The sequence below is a fragment of the Filicampus tigris genome, chromosome 8, assembly GCF_054856515.1.
Source record: "Filicampus tigris isolate MCC_2025a chromosome 8, RoL_Ftig_1.0, whole genome shotgun sequence".
In the NCBI taxonomy this organism is placed as follows: domain Eukaryota; kingdom Metazoa; phylum Chordata; class Actinopteri; order Syngnathiformes; family Syngnathidae; genus Filicampus; species Filicampus tigris.
The window spans coordinates 19,806,753-19,827,531 of record NC_141224.1 but is presented as its reverse complement, the minus strand read 5'-3'; the positions used below and the strand labels follow the sequence as shown (position 1 = coordinate 19,827,531).

General features: G+C 40.7%; 1 protein-coding gene across 1 annotated transcript; it reads right to left on the bottom strand.

The window, feature by feature from the left end:
* Positions 1–554: 554 nt before the first annotated feature.
* On the bottom strand, positions 555–20,541 carry nipal2 (NIPA like domain containing 2). Its single transcript, XM_086038161.1, has 11 exons — positions 20,355–20,541; positions 13,447–13,515; positions 11,955–12,123; positions 6,255–6,314; positions 5,380–5,501; positions 3,468–3,564; positions 3,099–3,234; positions 2,846–2,934; positions 2,584–2,647; positions 2,421–2,515; positions 555–1,043 (listed from the first exon to the last, which is right to left on the bottom strand). Exons 1-11 carry the CDS (start codon positions 20,442–20,444, stop codon positions 937–939), a joined length of 1,098 nt encoding a protein of 365 aa, XP_085894287.1. The 5' UTR covers positions 20,445–20,541; the 3' UTR covers positions 555–936.
* Positions 20,542–20,779: the final 238 nt, after the last annotated feature.

Sequence of the window (20,779 nt, the reverse complement as noted above, 5' to 3'; positions counted from 1 at the left end):
AAGAACAGTACCTAGTGTGAATCATGGAACAGGCTTTAGTTATGCTCTGGAGTTGTGTGGGCACAGGATGTCTTGAATCTGTGCCGGGTACGATGAAGACTATCAAAATGTGGAGAAATGTATTGTCTAGTATCAGAAAGCTTGGTCTCAGACGCAGGTCACGGCCCCTCCAGCAGGAGAATGTCGAGCCAAAACACATGAACAGAAAAACAGACTCACAAGCAGTGAGTCGAATGATGTGTTGTCAGGTGAATTCACACAGTCACACAGAGTCAGAGAAATCATGGATTGAACCTTGCATGCATACGCAAGTTACAGTATTTCAGTTACCATTGTTTTCTTTCAACGGAAGTGTAGCAACAATCTAGCCTACGTGTATCACATTCAGCACTGGGAACAAAAACGTAACTTAAATGGCACAACACAGGCAATGTGAGAGAAGGCTGACTCCTACTTAAACAGCAAATCTTGTATACACATCCCATAATGTGTGGGTGGGAGGAGGGGAAGTAAGGGTTTGGTTGCTTAGCAACCCTTAACTTTAGATTCAGGTCTTCATGTGGTTTTGAGGTTTATTTGAGGTGAACTGAATGGTATGTTTTACATATGGCACAAGCTTTCATTCGCGTTTAGCCAACTCAAACCACGGACAGTGACGTGACCACAACATTTTGTTTTAATTTACAAGTCATCACACATTGATGGACCTTATGTTTCACACAGTGTCTATATGGACAAGTTGACATCAGGTCACATAAAGTTCCACTTTTAGGAGTTGCTAAGTAATAGCTTCATACCACTTGGGAGCAGTGGGCAATTTTTCTTATCTGCAGATAAACCGAGCCCAGAGTCTGTCCTCGAATGTGCAACCCGTTCACATTTGGCCCAGCAGGAGGCATGTGTTCACACACTCGGTCTTAACAGATGGAACGGGCCTTAAGACTCTTCTATTTGGTCACCTCTGTTACACATGAACTTGGCTGCCAGCGATCCATATGTTTGAGTTTTGCTGTCAGGCTGCACTCTGCCTGTGCGTCTCTTTCCTGCCAACACAAACAAGAGAGCTCTTTAGTTTTAGCCTCAAGTGTAGATACCAGGGCTACTGCACTCAGCCATCATCGAAATCGTGGGTCAATTCCTGCTCATACAGTACATGCATCATGTTGTCTGGTCCAAATTTCACCTTCCGCTTACTTAAAAGGATACTTCACATATGCATAACAGTTGCACCAGTAAATAGGTAATATTTTGTCGCTAATTAATTTCATAACTTCATTATTTTTTGTAAGGGCGGCACGGTGGACGACTGGTTAGAGCGTCCGCCTCACAGTTCAGAGGTCGTGGGTTTGATCCCGGCTCCGGCCTCCCTGTGTGTGTGGAGTTTGCATGTTCTCCCCGTGCCTGCGTGGGTTTTCCCCAGGTTCTCCGGTTTCCTCCCACATTCCAAAAACATGCATGGTAAGTTGATTGGATACTCTAAATTGCCCCTAGGTGTGATTGTGAGTGCGGATGTTTGTCTCTGTGTGCCCTGCGATTGGCTGGCAACCAGTTCAGGGTGTCCCCCGCCTACTGCCCGAAGACAGCTGGGACAGGCTCCAGCACGCCCGCGACCCTTGTGAGGGTAACCGGTATCGATAATGGATGGATGGATTATTTTTCATATGTAATCAAATTAATTACATTAAAAATTTAAAAAACAATTTTAAAAATAATATAGCTAGCCACCATGTTTATTATACACATCACTAGATAAGTGTTATGCGTGTCAACTTTGGACGAGACTGCACGATGATATACACACACTGCTACGCTGAATGGAAGTCTGGCTGGAGTCTACTAAGTGAGATTCCACTTTTGATGTGAAAGACGCACTGCTGGATGGTCTTTTTTGGCACGAATATTACTAAAAATTGGGCGTCCGTTCTTCGTCATACGTCTGCAGTGTGCGTACCCTTCCGTCGTCCGTCATTCGGCTTTTTTCCAGGGGTAAAAAAATAGTACCCGTCTATAGGCCGGTCTGCCTATTATGGACATAACGACCCGGAAGCCTGCCTGTTCGACAAAACCTGCGTAAGTACACTTTTTGTAAAAATTGTGGAACAATATGCCAGTGTGCAACTTGTTTGCCGTTTCTGGTCGACTTCTTGCAAATTTTTGCTGTGCATTATGGCATTGTTTATCTTCGTGTCATCCTCGTTGTCCAATGTGTGTCTATTGCCCAGCAGTAAATTGCACACATTATGTATTGTTGTACCTAACATGGACGTACATTGAAAATGTGGCCATAAAAGTGAACTATATCAACAAAGGGGTATGTTTTTCAGCTCGTATTTGTTTTCCAAGCCAAATAAATTAATTACTACCAACCCAGGCTCACATGTAAAGTTAAAGAAGCATTCCTTTAATATTAGATAGCTTACCAGGGACCATATCCATTGCTATAAAGTTGTCTTGTTTCTTTGCTTTTGGCCTGTTTCTGGCTATCAGGAACACTCCCAGGAAAGATAGCAGACATCTGCAAACAATGTAGAAATGGTTATTCCTTTGCAAGATGAAATTTGTGACGTTTTACTGAATGCTCACCCAAAAAGGAACATGAAAATATTGAGTAATGCCAAGCCTTCAAATTCCTGGTAAAAGATTATCCCTGTAAAACAAAATATTCCACATCAACTCCAAGAGGAAAAAGTCTAAAGCTGTAGGTAGTCAAAGAGTACACATCAAAATTTCCTCATTAATTCCAGTATTTTTCCATTTTCGATTTTAAAGCTTGTTTGTATAACACTCAACAATGAAGAATACAAATACTACCGCTGAGTGACGCTCTTGTGACGAACATGCGTACCTGCAACAATGGCACTCGCAGTGAAAAACACAAAGTTGATTGGAACCACCTCTGTGGCATCAAACATTTTCATTGCCTGATTGAGAAACCTGTGGATGAGTCCAAGAATTATACTGGACATGTGTAGTGAATCCTTGCAAAATAAATAAATGAATAAATGGCTGGATTAACGGTTTTGTAGGATTTATCAGAGTTGTTGTGTCCAAGAGAAAAAAATAAAAATGAAAATTCCCAAAAGAAACCTAGAACTGACTTGATCTGGAAGGCACAGGAGACCACCATGATGACGAGCATAATGTAGAAGATGGGATAGATGAGCTGCAGATCACCTTTTATCGACTCCGTGATCATTCCCGACACAGCCTTCACCGAGATGACTGTCAGAGAGGCTGCAGAAATACAAGGAACACTTTACCAATGGCTAATAATATGAACCTCGCATGTTAGTGTTTAAAGCAAATGATCCGATGTGTATCAATTTAACTCATTACGTAGCCTATACATTGTCTTTGCATAAAAGATGACCAATTTAGGTATCCAGGTAACAAAGCAACCCACAACCCAAATTGGTTTAATTCATGACCCGTATGCCCTCAATCAAGTAGCGTGCACTTGTCCATACCAAGCAGCGCCACCAGCAGCATCACAATGACAATGTTCTTCATATTCTTCTTCTTGTACAGAAAGAGCAGGATGCAAAAGGCGATGACCTCTACCATCTATTGAGAAATGAGAGTGGGGTGGGAATCGTTTATGCAGAGCCCATTTTCTCAAACTTCATCCTGAAAATGAAAGTTCCAATTGCCGCCATCTTTCCCCGACCGCCTTATCTCTATGACAAAGTGCTCTTTGCAGACAAAGAGCGGCACTCTTTAATTGAAACAAATCACCATGACGGGAGGAAAAGAGAAATGAATTGCTGCTGTTTTTTTAATGAGAAGAGCAGTGTCCTTGTGAGGCCAATAGCTTTCAGCTGTTCAAGGACCTCGAGCAAACGCCACAAGGTGGTGAAAAATGGAGAATAAGAGGGGAATACAAAAGTAGGGTGTGGAAAAAGGGCAACCTGACCTTTACATCAATCCAAAGCACCCCTCTGCCTCTTGGCAATGTGTGTGTGTGTGTGTGTGTGTGCGTGTGTCTATATTCATTGCAGGATTTTTTTCATTTAGGTTCATCTAGGCTTCCATCATTATTACCCTAATTTCTGAAGCATTTCTCTTGCATATTTCTTGCATCAGTTAAGCAATGCGCACCAGATTCAAGTGAAGCATGTGAATTAGAATAAAATGGTGCTCGTTGAATAATGCCCGTTTTGCTACACTGGGCACAAACTCAACTGACTGAAATACATGGAGACCCGCTTGCTTATCTTTTATGACATATTCTTGGCCTGCTTTGAAGAGCCGTGTGCATGTAATAGATTGTCCCGCAGGAATAGAGGGAGAATATGGAATATAAATGGAGATTTGGCAGGGTTGAATTGATCTGTGTATGTTACAACATTAGAGATATTGTAGTTTTGTCAGAAACACATTCATCCCTATGGTAACAGCTACAGTATGTTTACAACATCCATGCCTAAGGTTAAACTGGAAAGACTGCTGTTTGTGAATAGACTTGCATCCATCCATCCGTTTTCTCTACCACTTGTCCTTGTCATTAGGGTCACGGGTAATGGATGTGTATCACCGCCACGTATCAGGCTAGTTGTTTTCTATCCTTTACTGTACCAACGTACAAAAGCAGACAGAAAAGACAGAGGCTCTTATCTAAAAGCCACTGTATACATATGCCAGTAATACCATGTCAGAATCTCAATCTTGATTATCTCTTGTACAGTATGTATGTGTGAATGTATGTTCAACTTTAAAGTGGAAATCAACCCAAACATATTTTTTTCAAGAATATGTTCTATGCAAGCCCAGTGGTTGAAACAAGGCATTCTGAGAAATATTGCGTTTGTGGAATAAGAGTTAATCCACTCGTTTTTAGCCATCTCCGGGGGTGGCCATTTTGTCACTTCTGTCGACTGAAAATGACATCACAACTACCCAGGGCTCAGGTAACGACCAATCACGGCTCAGCTTTAGAAAACAGGCGAGCAGTGATCGGTCGTTCCCTGAGCCCTGGGTAGTTGTGATGTCATCTTCAGTCGACAGAAGTGACAAAATGGCCGCCCCCTGAGATGGATAAAAACGGGTGGATTTTGCTGCTTAGCTCATATTGCACATATTGCACAAACGCACTATTAATCAGAATGCCGTGTTTCACCTAGTGGGCCTGCTTGAAAAAAATATGTTTGGGTTGATTTCCACTTTAAATACAAAAATAGTTGGGCTTTTTCATACTCTATACACCAAAACAAATGACATTTTCCCCATGGGTGGTGGTTACTTTTTCTGAATGCAGGATTAAATGACTGACTTTGGCATGAAAATATGGGTTCTAAAGAAACTAGAACACCTCTTACAAATTTTTGCATAATCGTCTCTACTGTATATATAATATATCAATGTTTGAAAAGAGTTACATACAAGGTAGAGCAGAAAGTGCCAGCTGATGACACAGAACTGGACCAGATGGGCTGTAATGTGAGTGGACGTGTGGGGGGCAAATGTCACCAAGATGTAGGTTCCTGTTATTGCCAGCGTGCCACCTAAAGACAGAGACAAGAGACCAACTGACAACTGGATAGCATTCATCGCAGCATTAAAAACAGCACTTGGTTAAATTGTTAGTTTGTTATCATGATTCAATGTTTATCGTTCAATCTTGAAAAAAAGAAAAAGAAAAATGCAAACAGAAATGGTGAAGTGCTGTATTTTTTTTGTCTCCATATGTTACATAGCTGGCTACTTTCGAGTTCATGGAGAATTATGTCAAGACGGACGTGACCCGACCTTTTTGTATCGTGGGGTGTAGGGAACAGATTCATTGTAACTCAAATGGAAAAAAGAGGAAATAATTCATTTGTCAACATCTCTGATGCGATCAGCCTTAAATTTAACGGCCTCTTCCTTGTCATTGGGGTATCCTTGGTTTCATTTTGCCCTCCTGCTTTTGCACTGGCAGAGCTACAGTATTCGATTCCTATTTACTTGCCCTACTTCATCACGTCAGCACGTTCTTGTATTGCAAGTCTGAGTGCTAGATGTTGTCAAGACTAAATATGGAATATGTACTGATTGTATTGAAATATAAAAAAATACCGCATAAAATCCATATATAAAAGTTCTTGTATCTGCCACAACACTATTAGGTTTCTCAACAAATCTCCACGTTTCTTCACTTTGACAAAGAGCTTCAAAGCCAATTGGATCCAATTTAACTTTAGGAAGTGATTTCTTCACTCATCTAGCAATCTATGATCAGATACATGTTCTGTTATTGTTCCAGAGTGTTTGCTTACCAACAACGTCAGAGACGCACAAGGTCTCCTTGAGGAAAATCACAGAGATGAAAGCGCTTGCTAGAGAGACAAATAAAAATATATTCTCATTAGTTTAACAGTCGTTGAAGCATCGGATTCTTTGTTAGTGTCATTGAGGCACTAAGCTCCAATGCAGTTGACTGTGTTCCTTCAATATAGCAAAGTTCAGACAAAATAAAACAGGTTAAATATCGACTTCTCTTTAATGACAATCCATGCTTGTAAAATATTTTGCAACGTCGGGATTGATTAGGGTCAAGCGACAAGGGCATAAAGTTGGTTGAATATAAACAACAGTTAAGCTTCGTTACCAGACAATTTTGTAATTTCAAGCACGTGGTGCAGTCTAAAGATGCACATAGGTGGGCTGGACTGGGTTTTTGTATTTTTGCAGACGCATGCAGCTTGGCACAGTTAGAAATGGGTGGTTTGCGCCATTGTGGGAGTTAACACAGTTGACTTGACTGGACGACTGTCAAAGCCGCTCCTCTCATTGCCTTAAAATCGATGCAAGATGCAGTCCTTGACCTAGCAGAAGATGAAACTGATTTGCTGGAGTCCACGCAGTAGGTTGATGCATGCAAAGTATGTTGACAACGGATGCCATTGTCATATTTATGACTAGATGAAATCCTCTACACATGTCTGCGGAACGTAGAATCTGTCTGCCTGAGGCCTGATCCAATCCACCAAAATCACAACTACAGATGCCAATAGTTAGATGTGGTTCTAGCAGGTGTTAAGTATAGATGACTTTCAGCCACCAAATTGTTTTCGCTTTCATGCAGAAATCCAAAGGGTGAAAATTGTTCGAACTAAAGTGGAAGCTTGAGCTGCCTGTGAAATCTGTCGGAATGCTCAGATGGATGGAGCTCATTAGACTTGATAAGAACACCAACATGATATTCCATGCAGCATGTTTAATGAACTCATTCATCAATATCAGTGTCAAAAGAGGAGATATTGAAAACCCTTTTTTTTTTTTTTTTTACATGGCAAGCCTCACAAATCATCTTTAGTGTTGCCCCAGGATATGCAGTGAACTGGGACTGACGAGTAACCATTACAGTGTTGAGGTGTGACAGAGATTGATTGTGATGGAGACACGCATCAATAAGGACGCGCACAGATAGATGGCCACACATGTACACAAACTGCAAAGGACAACCGAAACAAAAACAAGAGGAACACAGACAAACACAAGTCAAATATTATCTGACACAAATATAGTAGGTATAGGAAAGTGTCATGCTGGGGCTCTTCTAAATGTCACCACTTTTAACTCAGTCCTGGTAGTGTGATGTACTGTAATCGAAAATAATGACAAACCAACCAAAAGACAGACGGGTAGACTGTCACCTTTAAAGTTGAATCAATGACACTTGATAAACAGATCGATAAGGCACATGTGTGATTAAACGTGGTGAAAAAATGTTACACAATTTATTCACACATTCATTGCCAAGCAATAGCAATTTATTTAGATGTCACCATCAGAGGTGATTTGTCTGGAACAGAAAATGAACCCAAACTACTTTTAATACACAATACACTTCAGTTAAAGCAATAATGTTTATACTACGGAAATGTTGGAACTGTCTTGGAGTGTGAAGCAAGGCTTACATGTGCACAAAAAGGACATTTGTGACTCATCGGAAACAGTTATTGTTAAATATTTCATACAGTGGACATTAAGGGCACAGTTTACACACACGCATTAAGGAATATGTCTGTGCCTCTGGGATCAGCTGGCTTTTGCCATGTCACCATAGCAACACCATATAAATTGAGATTCACACAGCTTGATAAAAAGAGGAATGTGACAACAGGAACCTCTGAGGTAAACAGTCCTGTGTGGGGAGATTCGTGTGCACACATCAGATAAGTACATCTCCTCTACACAACCTCTCACTTGTGTTTCCTGGAAGCCTCCCTGAGGGAGAACTCACATCATACGTTGTGTAAAAAAATCAAGATGATATTTTGGCAAAGAAACATCAAGATAAAAGATATACCGGTACTACCACATGGCCCATCCTAAGTAAAAAAATGGTACTTACGAATAAACACTAAAGTTAGTCCCAGAAGTATTTGGACACTTTTGATATTGCTTGCACTTTCAGGTGAGCTGGAGCTGTACAAACAACCATTCACACTCATTCACACCTATGGTCAGTTTTGAGTCTTCAATTAACTTAACATGCATGTTTTTGGAAATGTGGGAAAACGGTGGACATCCTGGAGAATACACACACAGCACAGAAAGAACATGTGAATTCCAAAGAGAAAGGCTGAGCTGAGATTTGAACCAGGAACCACTTGGCAGAGCAAGACAAGACACAACATGGCCTATTCTATTTGGAATATTTCTACCCTTATACCGCACCACAATCGATATAAAATCAAAACAAATGAAGTGAAGTGAAGTGTTAACAGTACAGATGGAGTGGACCTGAAACACAAAAGCAACTCAGGTAGCCCTATTTTCATGCCCAGTGCAAGACTAGCGAAAGGTGCAGTCTAACTGTGCACATGGGTGGAATTTTCTCTATCTTGGTATTTTCCTAGACTGGAGTAGGTCGAAGGGGGCGTCTGCGCCATTGTGCGGCGACTTGAAGGAGGAACTGCAAGATCTCCCCTTGCGGGTGATATCAAATTTGTCGTGTGTGGAGTGGGCATCTGGAGAATATGTATATATATATATATATATATATATATTTAAAGGACCTCCAGTGTGCACACCTAATTAGTTACTTAGTAAGACGTTATGATGACATGCATTTTATAATACTTCAACTCCCTTCGCCAATACGCCTTGGTCAGTTTATGACTAGCTAGATCACGCTGACTTCTGGGGGGTAGACATAATGATAGCATTCATGCAACTAAAAGGACTGAATTTGCATTCGGTGAGAGGGGGTTTGTTACCTAGAAAGACTGTGTACTGTACACTCCATGTCCATCTAGCCATCCATTTTCTACCACTAATCATGTTAAGCCTTTCCCAGTTGACAGTTAGCGAAAGGCAGACCACGCCCTGGATTGGTTGCCAGTCAATAACAGAGTACCGTACATTGAGACTAGACAACCATGTATTGTTATAATGATATCCCTTTGTCCAAATACTTTTGAGTGCAGATACTCAGCAAAAAAAAAAAAACATTTTTGCGAAACATCTTAATTAGCCTAAACTCTACAATTTAGTCACATCTTTATTATATTTCATATTGTGTTAACTATCATTTCTTTTGACATCATATGACGCTACCGTGTAAAGTGACCTTCAGTAGAGCATGCCAGCCTCATTCCTCCAAGAGAAGAATTGACATCTATGTCAAGGAGAGGTGAAACGTGGCTCCGCACAACAATATTTGCGAGGATGCCGTCATACCTAATTGTGACAAGTGGTCTCAGAGGAAAAGGACAGCATTAACTGGCATATCAGAGTACCAGTTTGGATCGGTGAGCCTGATCAATGCTCTCACGCTCGTCTCTTCTGTTTCATTCCCTCGCTTGGAACATTTTTCAGAACTCATCCTTTTTCTTAGTCTCCTATCACACATCTTTCATCTATCACCCACCCAAGCGCTTGACTTCCTCTTGTTTATTCAGTCAAGGACTCTTGCTATCTGTGTGCCCCCCCCAAGCCTTCACTCACATGCAAAAGCAGCACAGGATAGGTGTGTGTTGGCTAGTGCAGCGTGTCGAGAGGAAAAAAGATGAAAACCCTCCACACGCCTTGGGTGTCAACACAGTTTGTGCTTTAGTGTAGAGCACAGGTGTCAAAGTCAAGGCCCGGGGGCCAGATCCGGCCCGCGAAGGCAAATCATGTGTATTGCCTTGATGTATTTCTTTGAAATTTCTTCCCCGTTAACACAACATATGAGATATTGCAAGCATTTGTTACAGATCCCTCCTTTAAAATACATTGAAAAGCAGTTGAACAAACTATTTACTGGCTTCTGACTTCAAAACTAGCTATCTGTCAATATGTTGGGTATATGTGATAATATAAGGCGATCATAAATTTGTATGGGTTCCCAGTCGTAACGGCCCTCCGAGGGACACCGCAACTATGATGCGGCCCGCGGCAAAAATGAGTGTGACACCCCTGATGTAGAGTGTGACTCGGAGAGTAAGGTGCCCTCATTGTGTAATCTTTGGCAGTATGAAAGTGCTGAGGTGATCTTTCAAGATTCAGTTAACCTGCATATAATCTCCACAATGAAATATCAGACAACCAATGTGTCTTCCAAGAAAAATGACAGTGAAATGGAAATGAGCACAGTAATTGTTCACACCTGTGATTTCAGTGATGTAATTTTTACTTTCAGTAATGATAAATTGTGTGTGCTAAAAATATTAAGTAAAGCACTCTAGCAAAGCTAGATTGAGTACAGTACTGTATTCACCCTCAACAAGATTGTGGTTTCCTTCAGTGCATTATTCAAAGCACTCAGCCATTTGCAACACATGGCCATAAGAAAACTGTTTGAAGCGTTTGGGTAATTGAGATCATTAATAATCATGAGCAGCCGTCACCTCCGTTGTGGTGACTGATGAGTTGCGGGACATGAAAAAAAAATGAAGCTGTTTAATGTTTAACCTGTGTTTGGAGTGTGTGCTCAGAGCAGCTGCCAGCTGCAATGAGCAGACAGGCTTTGTTTTGATTGCATTGTGAGTCAGGCTTAGTTCATAACATCTTAGTTCACACTACACTACAGACACTCTCAAATGAGCAAGTGTGGAAGTGGAGAAAAACAGAGAATGGAAACAATATTGTAGTAATGGAAATCAGTCCAGAAAATCAACAGCACTTTTAATTGTGTTGCAATCACAAGGTTTTTATAATAATACAGATTTAAAGTATATGATGGGTGTCCTGTATCAGTCAGGAAGTCTTGCCCTCTTATCTTTATCTTAATCCCCTCCGGATTAAGAAAGTATTTTAATTCAGATACAATGCAAGGTCAAAATTTAAATTTGGGAATAAACCAAATGTTTTCTCTATCTAACAAGAAGTGTTAAGCAGTTCACTATAATATTGAACAAATGAGGTGCATAGAGGTGAACTACTTGTAAAAGCGCATCAAAGGATTAACCATGCTTGCTTTGATTTTTTGCGACATATATCCTAAACGAAAGACCAGCCTCAACAACCGGGCAAGAAAATCCATGCGAGTACTGTGAAATAAGACGGCTCACATTTCAAAGCAGCCTTGCGTGGCCCAGAGTTCATCAAATACCTACACTGTCACTTGTTATCAGATCCACGTATTTTCACGCTTTACTTTTAACAATGGGGGCTGGGCCCTATCTCAGCTGACTTTACCTGCGACTCCAATCACCTTCACATTAACATTATATTTTCATAATCCATCATTAACGCAGAAATGTGAAGTATTATTGTTTACAACACAGGAAGGCCGGAGGAAGGCCAGAGCCTGGATTCAAACTCACAACCTTTGCACTGTGAGGCAGATGTGCCAACCAGTCATCCACTGTGATGGATATTGTGTTCCCAAATAAAGATCCCACTATCATTAAAACTGATCTGTAAACTGAATGTTTTACAAGGCATATTGTATGATGAAGGACAATGGTGGCCTGTGAAAAACAGCCTTTCTAGCTGCCCTTAACAAAATGCAAAATGAATATTGTAAGAAGGTCACAATTTACCTATGACAGACACACAGCCCAGTGGGGCTATGAGGGATGCTGGGGCAAAGCCGTAGGCAGCAAAATTCCCCAGTTCACCAACACCCATGAGAAGCAGACCGCACCACCACAGCACAGACGTGTAGTAAGGCTTGGAGTCTCGATGGGACAGACAGACGTGGGCATATTTCTGTTAGGAGGAGAGGGAAGATGGGTTTGCGGCAGCTCCAGATCTGTGCAGTCAACACTTACATGAAACATATTTGCAAATCACACTGTTGGCAACACTGTACATTTTCAGTAATACAGTATGTCATAAAAAAAGGTTTGTTGCGCAACTCTTCACATAAGCATAAAACTTTCAGCTGATTAGCATTTAATCAGAGAGGTAGCATGACACCAATTAAACAAATCAATTAGTTGAGAAGCTCTTCAAGCCGATTAAGGGCACGTTCCTCCATAAACAAGCTCACAGTGCCTAAACAGTGGTAGGCTGCATTTGCAAAGCATTTTCCATATTTAACTGAGGCCTGTAATATGTCTCAACCTCAGCCAGTCACAACTGATGAAAAGGTTGGTGAGAAAATGCCAAATAGACTTCAAATAATGTTGTAATATTGACAATCAGTCCAAATGCCTACTTTCAGGATCCATATTTTTCCATATGACAACTTACAGACACTTACTTATTTACTTACTTATTTAATTATCCTCCCCTAACAATAACCAAAATTATTTGTCCAGCATATTGCAACAATTACAAATTGTCACAGGTGGGCATTTCGTCTGACCGACGGACCCCCGTTTTGCTGACGTTAGACGATCGATGGAAAAAAAAAAAAAAAAAAAAAAAAGACGGACTACGCACAGATGGAAGTGGATTTTCTGTGTAACCTGGTCAAGTCCCGATGGACCTCACAGTCCATTGTTGACTGACGCCCTTTTTGCTAATGAGAGACAGAAACGCGACCCGCCTGTCTCGCGTGTGTTGTTTTAAAGGTATGCTTCCTGGAGTAGACTGCATTGATATATTATGTATATATGATATTATATGTACAATAGTTGGGCTATGCACCAATGAGAGAATCATGAGTTAGGCCGGCTACAACTACCAATCACGGCTCACCTGTTTCCTGAAGATGAGCCATGATTGGTCGTTATCTGAGTCCTGAGCAACTTCGATGTCATCTTCAGTCGAGAGAAGTGACAAAATGGCCGCCCCCTGAGCTAGCTAAAAATGGGTGGATTTTTCATATTCCTCAAACGCACTCATCAGAATGCCGTGATTAGACTTGTGGGCCTGCATTGAAAATATTCTGGAAAAAAATATGTTTGGCTTGACTTTTTCTTTAAGTACCATCGCTAGCACTTGTAACATTTCAGTAAGTCGCACATTTGCTCCATCATTTTGTGGAACTTCGGTTACCCTGTAAGAGATTTGCACCAAAGTGTGAAAACAAATTGGATTTCAGTCATTTCATGTGCCAGATAGCAGGATTGCACAGCATCCTACCTGTATGTTGAGGGAAATGCTGATGAGCACGTTCCCACATATGGAGATGATGATTCCTAGGAGATAGGCCTGTGGAGACAAACAGTAAACAGCCAGGAGATTCGGTGACGCTCCACTAGTCACACAGAAACTCTCACAATACTGCAAGCCTTTCCTCCAGCTGTCACTTTTACGAAATTCACGTAGAGCCGTGAGCTCCTGTTCAAAAGCACGCGCGTGTGCCTCACTTTGACAGTTGAGACTTTGGGAATATCAGAGTGTCTCTTCCAATACATTTACATGCAACAAACAGACAGGAAACCCGGACAGTAGCATTCATACCTCTTTGAAAATGTTACACACACACAAACAAGAAACACAGTTCCGCGAAAAAGGGGTACAATCAAAGTCTATTTCTGTCCCTCAAATTACAATCTACACTAATGTACCCTAGGGCTAATTATTGGACTCCAAATGAACTGTTTATTCAATATTGCGCTTGCTCAGTCAATAGTCCTCTCCTTCCTCTTCACTCTCTGCTTGACAATTCACCTTGACTCATAACGTCATACGTTTGTTGACTTATGAAACACATAAAGCAAGGATGAGACCACGCCAGAAGTAAACAGTATTACGACTTACGTATGTGAATGGCTTTGTCTAAAAGTGGGAATATGTTTGATGATCACAGTGTGGCAACAGGATTTGGGAGAAGGAGGACGTACAAAGCAGATGGGCGGCTCGATAATTAGCTTCTAGGACTGATTTCAGTTGAACAGTGTGTGTGTGTGTGGGGGGGGGGTGTGCGTGCGTGTGTGTTTGTGTATGGCGTATAATATGATGCAAAGGACAGTTTAGCACTGATTAAATTTCATATAGAAAATGTATGCATTTTATTTTAAAGCATGTGTCGTACCAAGCCACATCTTAAAATCGTTGCAATGTTCAGAGGTGTCAAAAGGATTCCCATTTACTACTCAAGTAGAAGTATAGATCTTATGGTTTAGGAAGACTTCTGTAGAAGTTGAGGTACCAACTCAAGCTTTTTACACAAGTAAAAGTATAATTTTTTTTTTTTCAAAATAAACTAGAAAAGTACACAATGCAAGGGCGGCAAAATTAAAGCCTTAATTATGCACGATTAACTTACATATTTTTCCCTTGTTTTTGTTTATTTGAAAGGTACTATGCACATTAATAAACACAAATACAATACCTGTGTGAATGTGTCAAAGTTAGCATATAGCTAATTTACATTCGTAGTCCCTTGGCAGGTAACATAAAACATAGACAAGACATATCAAAAAAGACATCCTTGCATAATTCACATGTTCACATTCAATCAATAGTCTAAATTGCCAATAACATAGGTATATTTAAAATCTTTAACATTCGCAAGACTTAATAGATTATAGATCTCCAATATGTGGCAATGATGAGATGAGATGAGAAATATTTTGAACACCCTTGTATAGAATGATTCCATCTGTGTGAGAATCATGTCAGAACATTTTTGCTGCTAATATGACTGAAATTGTTAAATTTGACTATTCTAGAAATATTTTAACGTGCTTTCTGAAGGTCAGAGAAGAGTCTAAAGTGACAAGTTTTGCATTTAACAATAATATAAACTCAGCCTCTCAACCTCCTTCATATAAACTTTCAGCTTCCGCAATGTGCTTTTCCAAATTAGACAGCAGGTTTTTGAAAAGCATTAGCTGTTGGTAATTGAGTTCACAGGTTTTGCAGCATATTCCAAAGGAGCTGCATTGGCATCCAAACATTTGGAACATTTCTTCCAGGTACAACCAGCTACAGGATGTGCAAGGGTTGGCTGGCCTTTGTGGCTATCGACCTCCATGCTGCTGGTACTCGGTTGGGACTTTTGGTTTGACTTCCTTGCCACGGACATCTTCAGGGTTAGCCACGGCCATGCAAATGCCGCTGACCGATTTGCACTTAGCGCAGTGTCGTAAAGTGAATCTCACTGCCCCACTATAAGCGTGTACTTGAGCTGTTCGTTTTAGTTTGTTTCTTTCTGCTCAAGAGCGAAAACACCGAACAAGTCAACCATATAACAAAGAAATCTGCGAGAAAGTGTGAGAGAGCGCTCCTGTCAGAGCAAACAAAGGAACTGAAAGAAGCCACTGATATACTGGGCGTGCCTTCGGCTTGTGGCTTAACAGACCATGTCTGATCACATACAGGATACTTTATATCCAGGGGGCTCCCAATCAATTGTGTAGGTTAAAACCAAGTGAGTGCTCTCAGAAGGCAGCTGTTACAGTATTTAAAGATGGAATTACAACATGTTATTGTACAGTGAATGCCCTCGTATTTACGGTTTCACATTTGTGAATTCAACTATTCGTGGAATTTTCTTTGAAACCCAGCATCAATTTTTTTTGCTAAAAAAACGCACCTACGGTATTCACAGTTTTTGTGTTCAGGCCAAACCAATACAGAGTAAACTTTGCCGCCATCTTGGTTTCACTGAACGATGTTGAGGTGAGTTGAGGAGATTTATTTAGACAAAAGCCATGCTTTGCTGCCATCTTGTAGCATGTATAGGTAATTATGGACCTTTTTACGGAGGTGTAGATTACATGCCGACTTTCACTGTTTGCAACAAGGCTCAGTCTCTATTCGCAGCGGAACAGTGTTACACTTGGTAGCTTTTCTTGGGCTTCTGTCATTTCAATCTGTAAAGATTTACTTTGGATGGGCAGTTGAACGGTTTGAATCAAGTGTGGAAATTTGAAATCAAATGCCCACCCAACCTGTTATTCATTTTAGCCATAAAAATGCACACAGCACTCGCACAAATATTTTTGGGTTATGCTGTAGGTTTATTCTTGCAAAGAGCACAATGTAATTGCTAAATCAAATCACAAACCCTTTGACATGTTTAAAGCCAAACGTTCTAATAACATGGAGGAAAGCATAATGGGCTTGGAAGCTAGCGGTATGACTGACTGCACCGATCCTCCTCCGTGGAAGGGCACAACATGACCCTTTGTGTCCAACTCACAATAGGAATCTGTGCATGTAAAGGATGAGATGACCTCTGGATGAAGCCATCCACATCCTTTTTGGAGGTGCTGGGGAACAACAACAGAATTGACAATAACGAGGAAAGGATCACTTTTAGCGCTTATTCTGTTCAGGGTCACAGTGACCTCAAGCCTATCTCAGCTGACATCTGGTGAAAGGCAGACAATAACAGGGCACATAGAGTAACTGTAAACATAACAAACATTTGACACTCACATTCACACCATCTATGTGTGGCAACTGAACCCAAGTTGCCTGCACGCAAATCAAGCGAGTGGGCTACCGCATCATCAGTGAGGATTCCGTTTGAATGTACAAAGTAATTCATCTAGTGTGGCGCTGATAAACCATGCCGATGGTTGGTGGCTTGATTTTAAATTCTGCAGCAAAAAGCAACTCACTGTTTACATCTCTCCACATGGACAAAAGTCCGTATTCCAGCTGAAGAAAAACAAGCCCAAAGCATTACGCTTCCACCACTGTACTTCACTATGGTTAGTTGGATATTCAACAAATGTTTTGTGTGTTTCTTTTACAGTTGAATTGTACATGTTATAGGTCTTGTTATCATTAGGGTTAGGGTTAGGGTTAGGGTTAGGGTTAGGGTTAGGGGTTAGGGTTAGGGTTAGGGTTAGATGACTGGCTGTCACCCTAACCTGCCTCTTGCCCAAAGTCAGCTGGGCCTGGGATAGGCTCCTTATACTGTAAGAACAAGGAGTGGAGAAAATTGTTGGGTGGGGGCATATTTATTATGCTTTACAAGCTGGTGTTTTTATCAAGTATTTATTCTAAATAAAAATTGTTTAAAACATTGCATCTGCCTTCGTGCACTCACTTATGGGGGCCGCCATTTTGAGGTCTTTTCACGCTTGCCAGAGTGTGAATTTGCGAGAATGTGAGGTGTGTTTGCAAATGTCTGCTCGCTTTATTTACCTAAGAAAGCTTACAGGTAGAAAAATTCAGCAACGACAAACTATTCAATTTCATTCCTTGTAGAAGGATTTGATGTAAAGTACAGCGCTTTTACTCTTCATCACGCTTCCTCTGATGACGGCTGCATGTTTTCCATCTCCGCTTTCGTGTACACAGGCTCAAAGGAGTTAATCCATCGCTGCCTCCATTCTGTCGGTGACACAGTTCCATGTGGTACTGTGTTAGTCGGCAACTTGCTACTGTTGGTTTGCTTCACTTCCATTCTGCAGCTGAAAATGATTTTGCCCAACATAGCATCTTACAATTGTTAATTATACTGTTTAATTCTTATTCAGGGCACCATGTTTTGACTATTGCTGGCACATACAATGTATCCTTGTTTTAAAAATGTTTGGGTTTAGTTCCTCAGAACTCAATGAATACTTCTCTTTTTGTCAAGCCAACCTTACAATTAATTTCCACCAAGGTTGAATGAAAAGCAACTGGATTTATTCTTTCATAATATCATGTTAAAATGTAAATAATTTTGCAATGTACATTTGACCTGTTGATTTAAAGAGGAAATCAACCCTAACATATTTTTTTTCAAGAATACTGTATGTTCTATGGAGGCCCACAAGTTAAAACAAGGCATTCTGATAAATATAGCATTTGTGGAATAAGAGTTAATCCTCCCGTTTTTAACCATCTCTGGCAGCGACCATTTGATCGCTTTTGATCGACTGAAAATGACATCACAGTTGCTCAGGGCTCAGGTAACGACAAATCACAGCGCACCTGTTTTCTGAAGCTGAGCCATGATTGGTTGTTATCTGAGCCCTGAGCATCTGCGATGTCATTTTCAGTCGACAGAAGTGACAAAATGGCCGCCGTTTGAGATGGCTAAAAACAGGTGGATTTGTCATATTCCACAAACGCAATATTTGTCTGAATGCCATGTTTCAACTAGTGGGCCTGCATAGAACATATTCTTGAAAAAAATATGTTTGGGTTGAATTTCGCTTTAATACATGATTTAGATTCTAGTTTTTGGGTTAGTCACGGTTGGTGAACCAGTGCACTGGCTTGACTTCCACACCGGTAGCAGTGGTTCAATTCCCCCTCAGTGGCAGTGTGAATGTGAGTATGAAGGTTGTCTGTTTCTGCAAGAATAGGCTCCAGTTTCCTACGACCTTGAACAGGATAAGCAGTATAGAAAATGGATGGACAGATATTTTTGTAGACAACCTGCAGGAATACATCATCAGATGTCCAGTAAAGCACTGAACAGCAATAAAGCACCATTACCCTCATTATCTGGATACATAAATGCGACTCGACTAATCAAACCAACTGGATAAGCTCTTTGGTTGTGGTGTGCTGCACTTATTTTAATGCACACGACTGTAAACCATTCTAAGTCCAGAAGCCAGCTAAAGTGTGAGACAGAATGATATTGTTATGATGTTCATTGGCATAGTGGGTAGCTTGGGACAAAGGAGGCTGGGACCATTATCCAGCTCTTCGGGATTCTTACAGTAGATCCATTCTCTAACGCCCACCCGTGAGTCATTACTCACTATTTGTGCCGCTCTTGCCTCCTCTGTTACTCTCTCCTCTCTGCCACCCCAAAATGTCACACACAAGACAAGACAGAGGAGCACGCAATTAGAGGAGAAGATGAAATGAGGAGAATGTGAACATAAGAGTGGGAGGACAGAGGACTGACAAAACAATGACATACAGTATATGCACCAACTGTTGAAGGCATAATCATATACAAACTTTCTGTATTAGGACAGTGAGTCACAGAGTCCAGTTTATAGAGAAGGACTTTCTACACGATAGTGTAGTCGTGATCACTTTAGAAAATAGTGACAGAAGTCAGCATTAATACATCTCTGTGCTGGCTGGCTCCCAATACTCATTACACAAAAAGCTTTAGAGACAACGCTGTGCATTCTGGAGACTGTAATTTCTTTCGCCAGCATAAGCGCACCATATGGCTTGCGGGGAGGCAACATCTTGAAAAATAAAAAAAAAAAGGTCCCATTACTTTACGGGAGGTCTAATTTGAAAGGGAGTGTCATTGGATCAATGTCACTACTACCATCAATTTACAACCATTATAGGCAGTGTCTATAAATAACTAAATAAACAAACAAACAAACAGTATATACACACACATGTTAAAAAGGTAGTCTTTTTCCTATGACAATAGACCAAGATGACTCATTACTGAACGTGTTTCATCCCATATTTTGGAAAGCCTGAATGAAAGCAAGAACACAAAGGAAATTATCCCAGTCAGGCTAAATTTTGTAGAAACATGCATGAAGTCTGCGATAAGCATGTGGGCAAACGTTCTTTGGTCTGACGAAACCATGGCTGAACCTTTTGGGCATAATTTCCAAAAATACGATTGGTTTAACACCGTCACCAAAAGAAGTGTGGAGCCTGGTTGTGGCAGTGTCATGTTTTGACAAATTATTTCCCCAACTGTTGGAAATAACAGTTAGCTTCAAATCAGTCAAATTCGGCACAAAACCAAAGAGGAGGACTTGCAGCATTCAGCATGACGGCGACCAAAAGCATTAAATCAGAGAAGGAATTTAAAAAAAGATTACAAGTTTTCAAATGCGAGCGAAGCAAATTCTATGGTACTGAATGCGCACAGGAATTTCTTGCAATCTGAGCCTTTCAAAGGGAGAATGACCAAAATCTAAGTCAAGTGTGCAATCATGATCAACTCAAACCTCAAACACTGCAGTGTACAGGTTAATTAAACATTCATAAAAATGTTAGCGTACTTTTTTTCTACATACAAACATACAAATACAAACCTGGTGTTTTGTGAGTTCACTGGCGCCTATACTACTACACAATTTATTCTATACGTATAATATTAATTGTTATCCTTTTCTAAATAAATTTAAAAAAATAAATAAAAAAGCAAAGTTTACCTGAAGTGGATTTTCCATGATTTCAGCCCGGTGAGCCAGAGCGACACTCAAATTAAGAGCGTCCCAAGGGACGCTTAAATTCGCCATCATATTGTACTACAGTTAAGATATTTTTGTCTTACACAGCTTTTCTCTTCACATCTTTGGCCGGCGCTTTTCAGCCTTTTCCATCCTGTGCATCCCTGCCCACGCCAATACTGTCAGGGAAAACTTTAGTCAAACTTCACTTTACGATGGCACTTCGGAGTACTTTGAGACCATAGGAAATATGGGAACTTTCACCAACCACCGCTAAACAACCATACAACCATTTTGGGCGGGGAATAAAACGACAACTAATATAGTATTTGAACATTTTTAGCATAATGAGAAGAACTAAGGAGGTAGTTTGGTTGCAAGTCAAGCGTTTCTAGGGAAAAGCACTG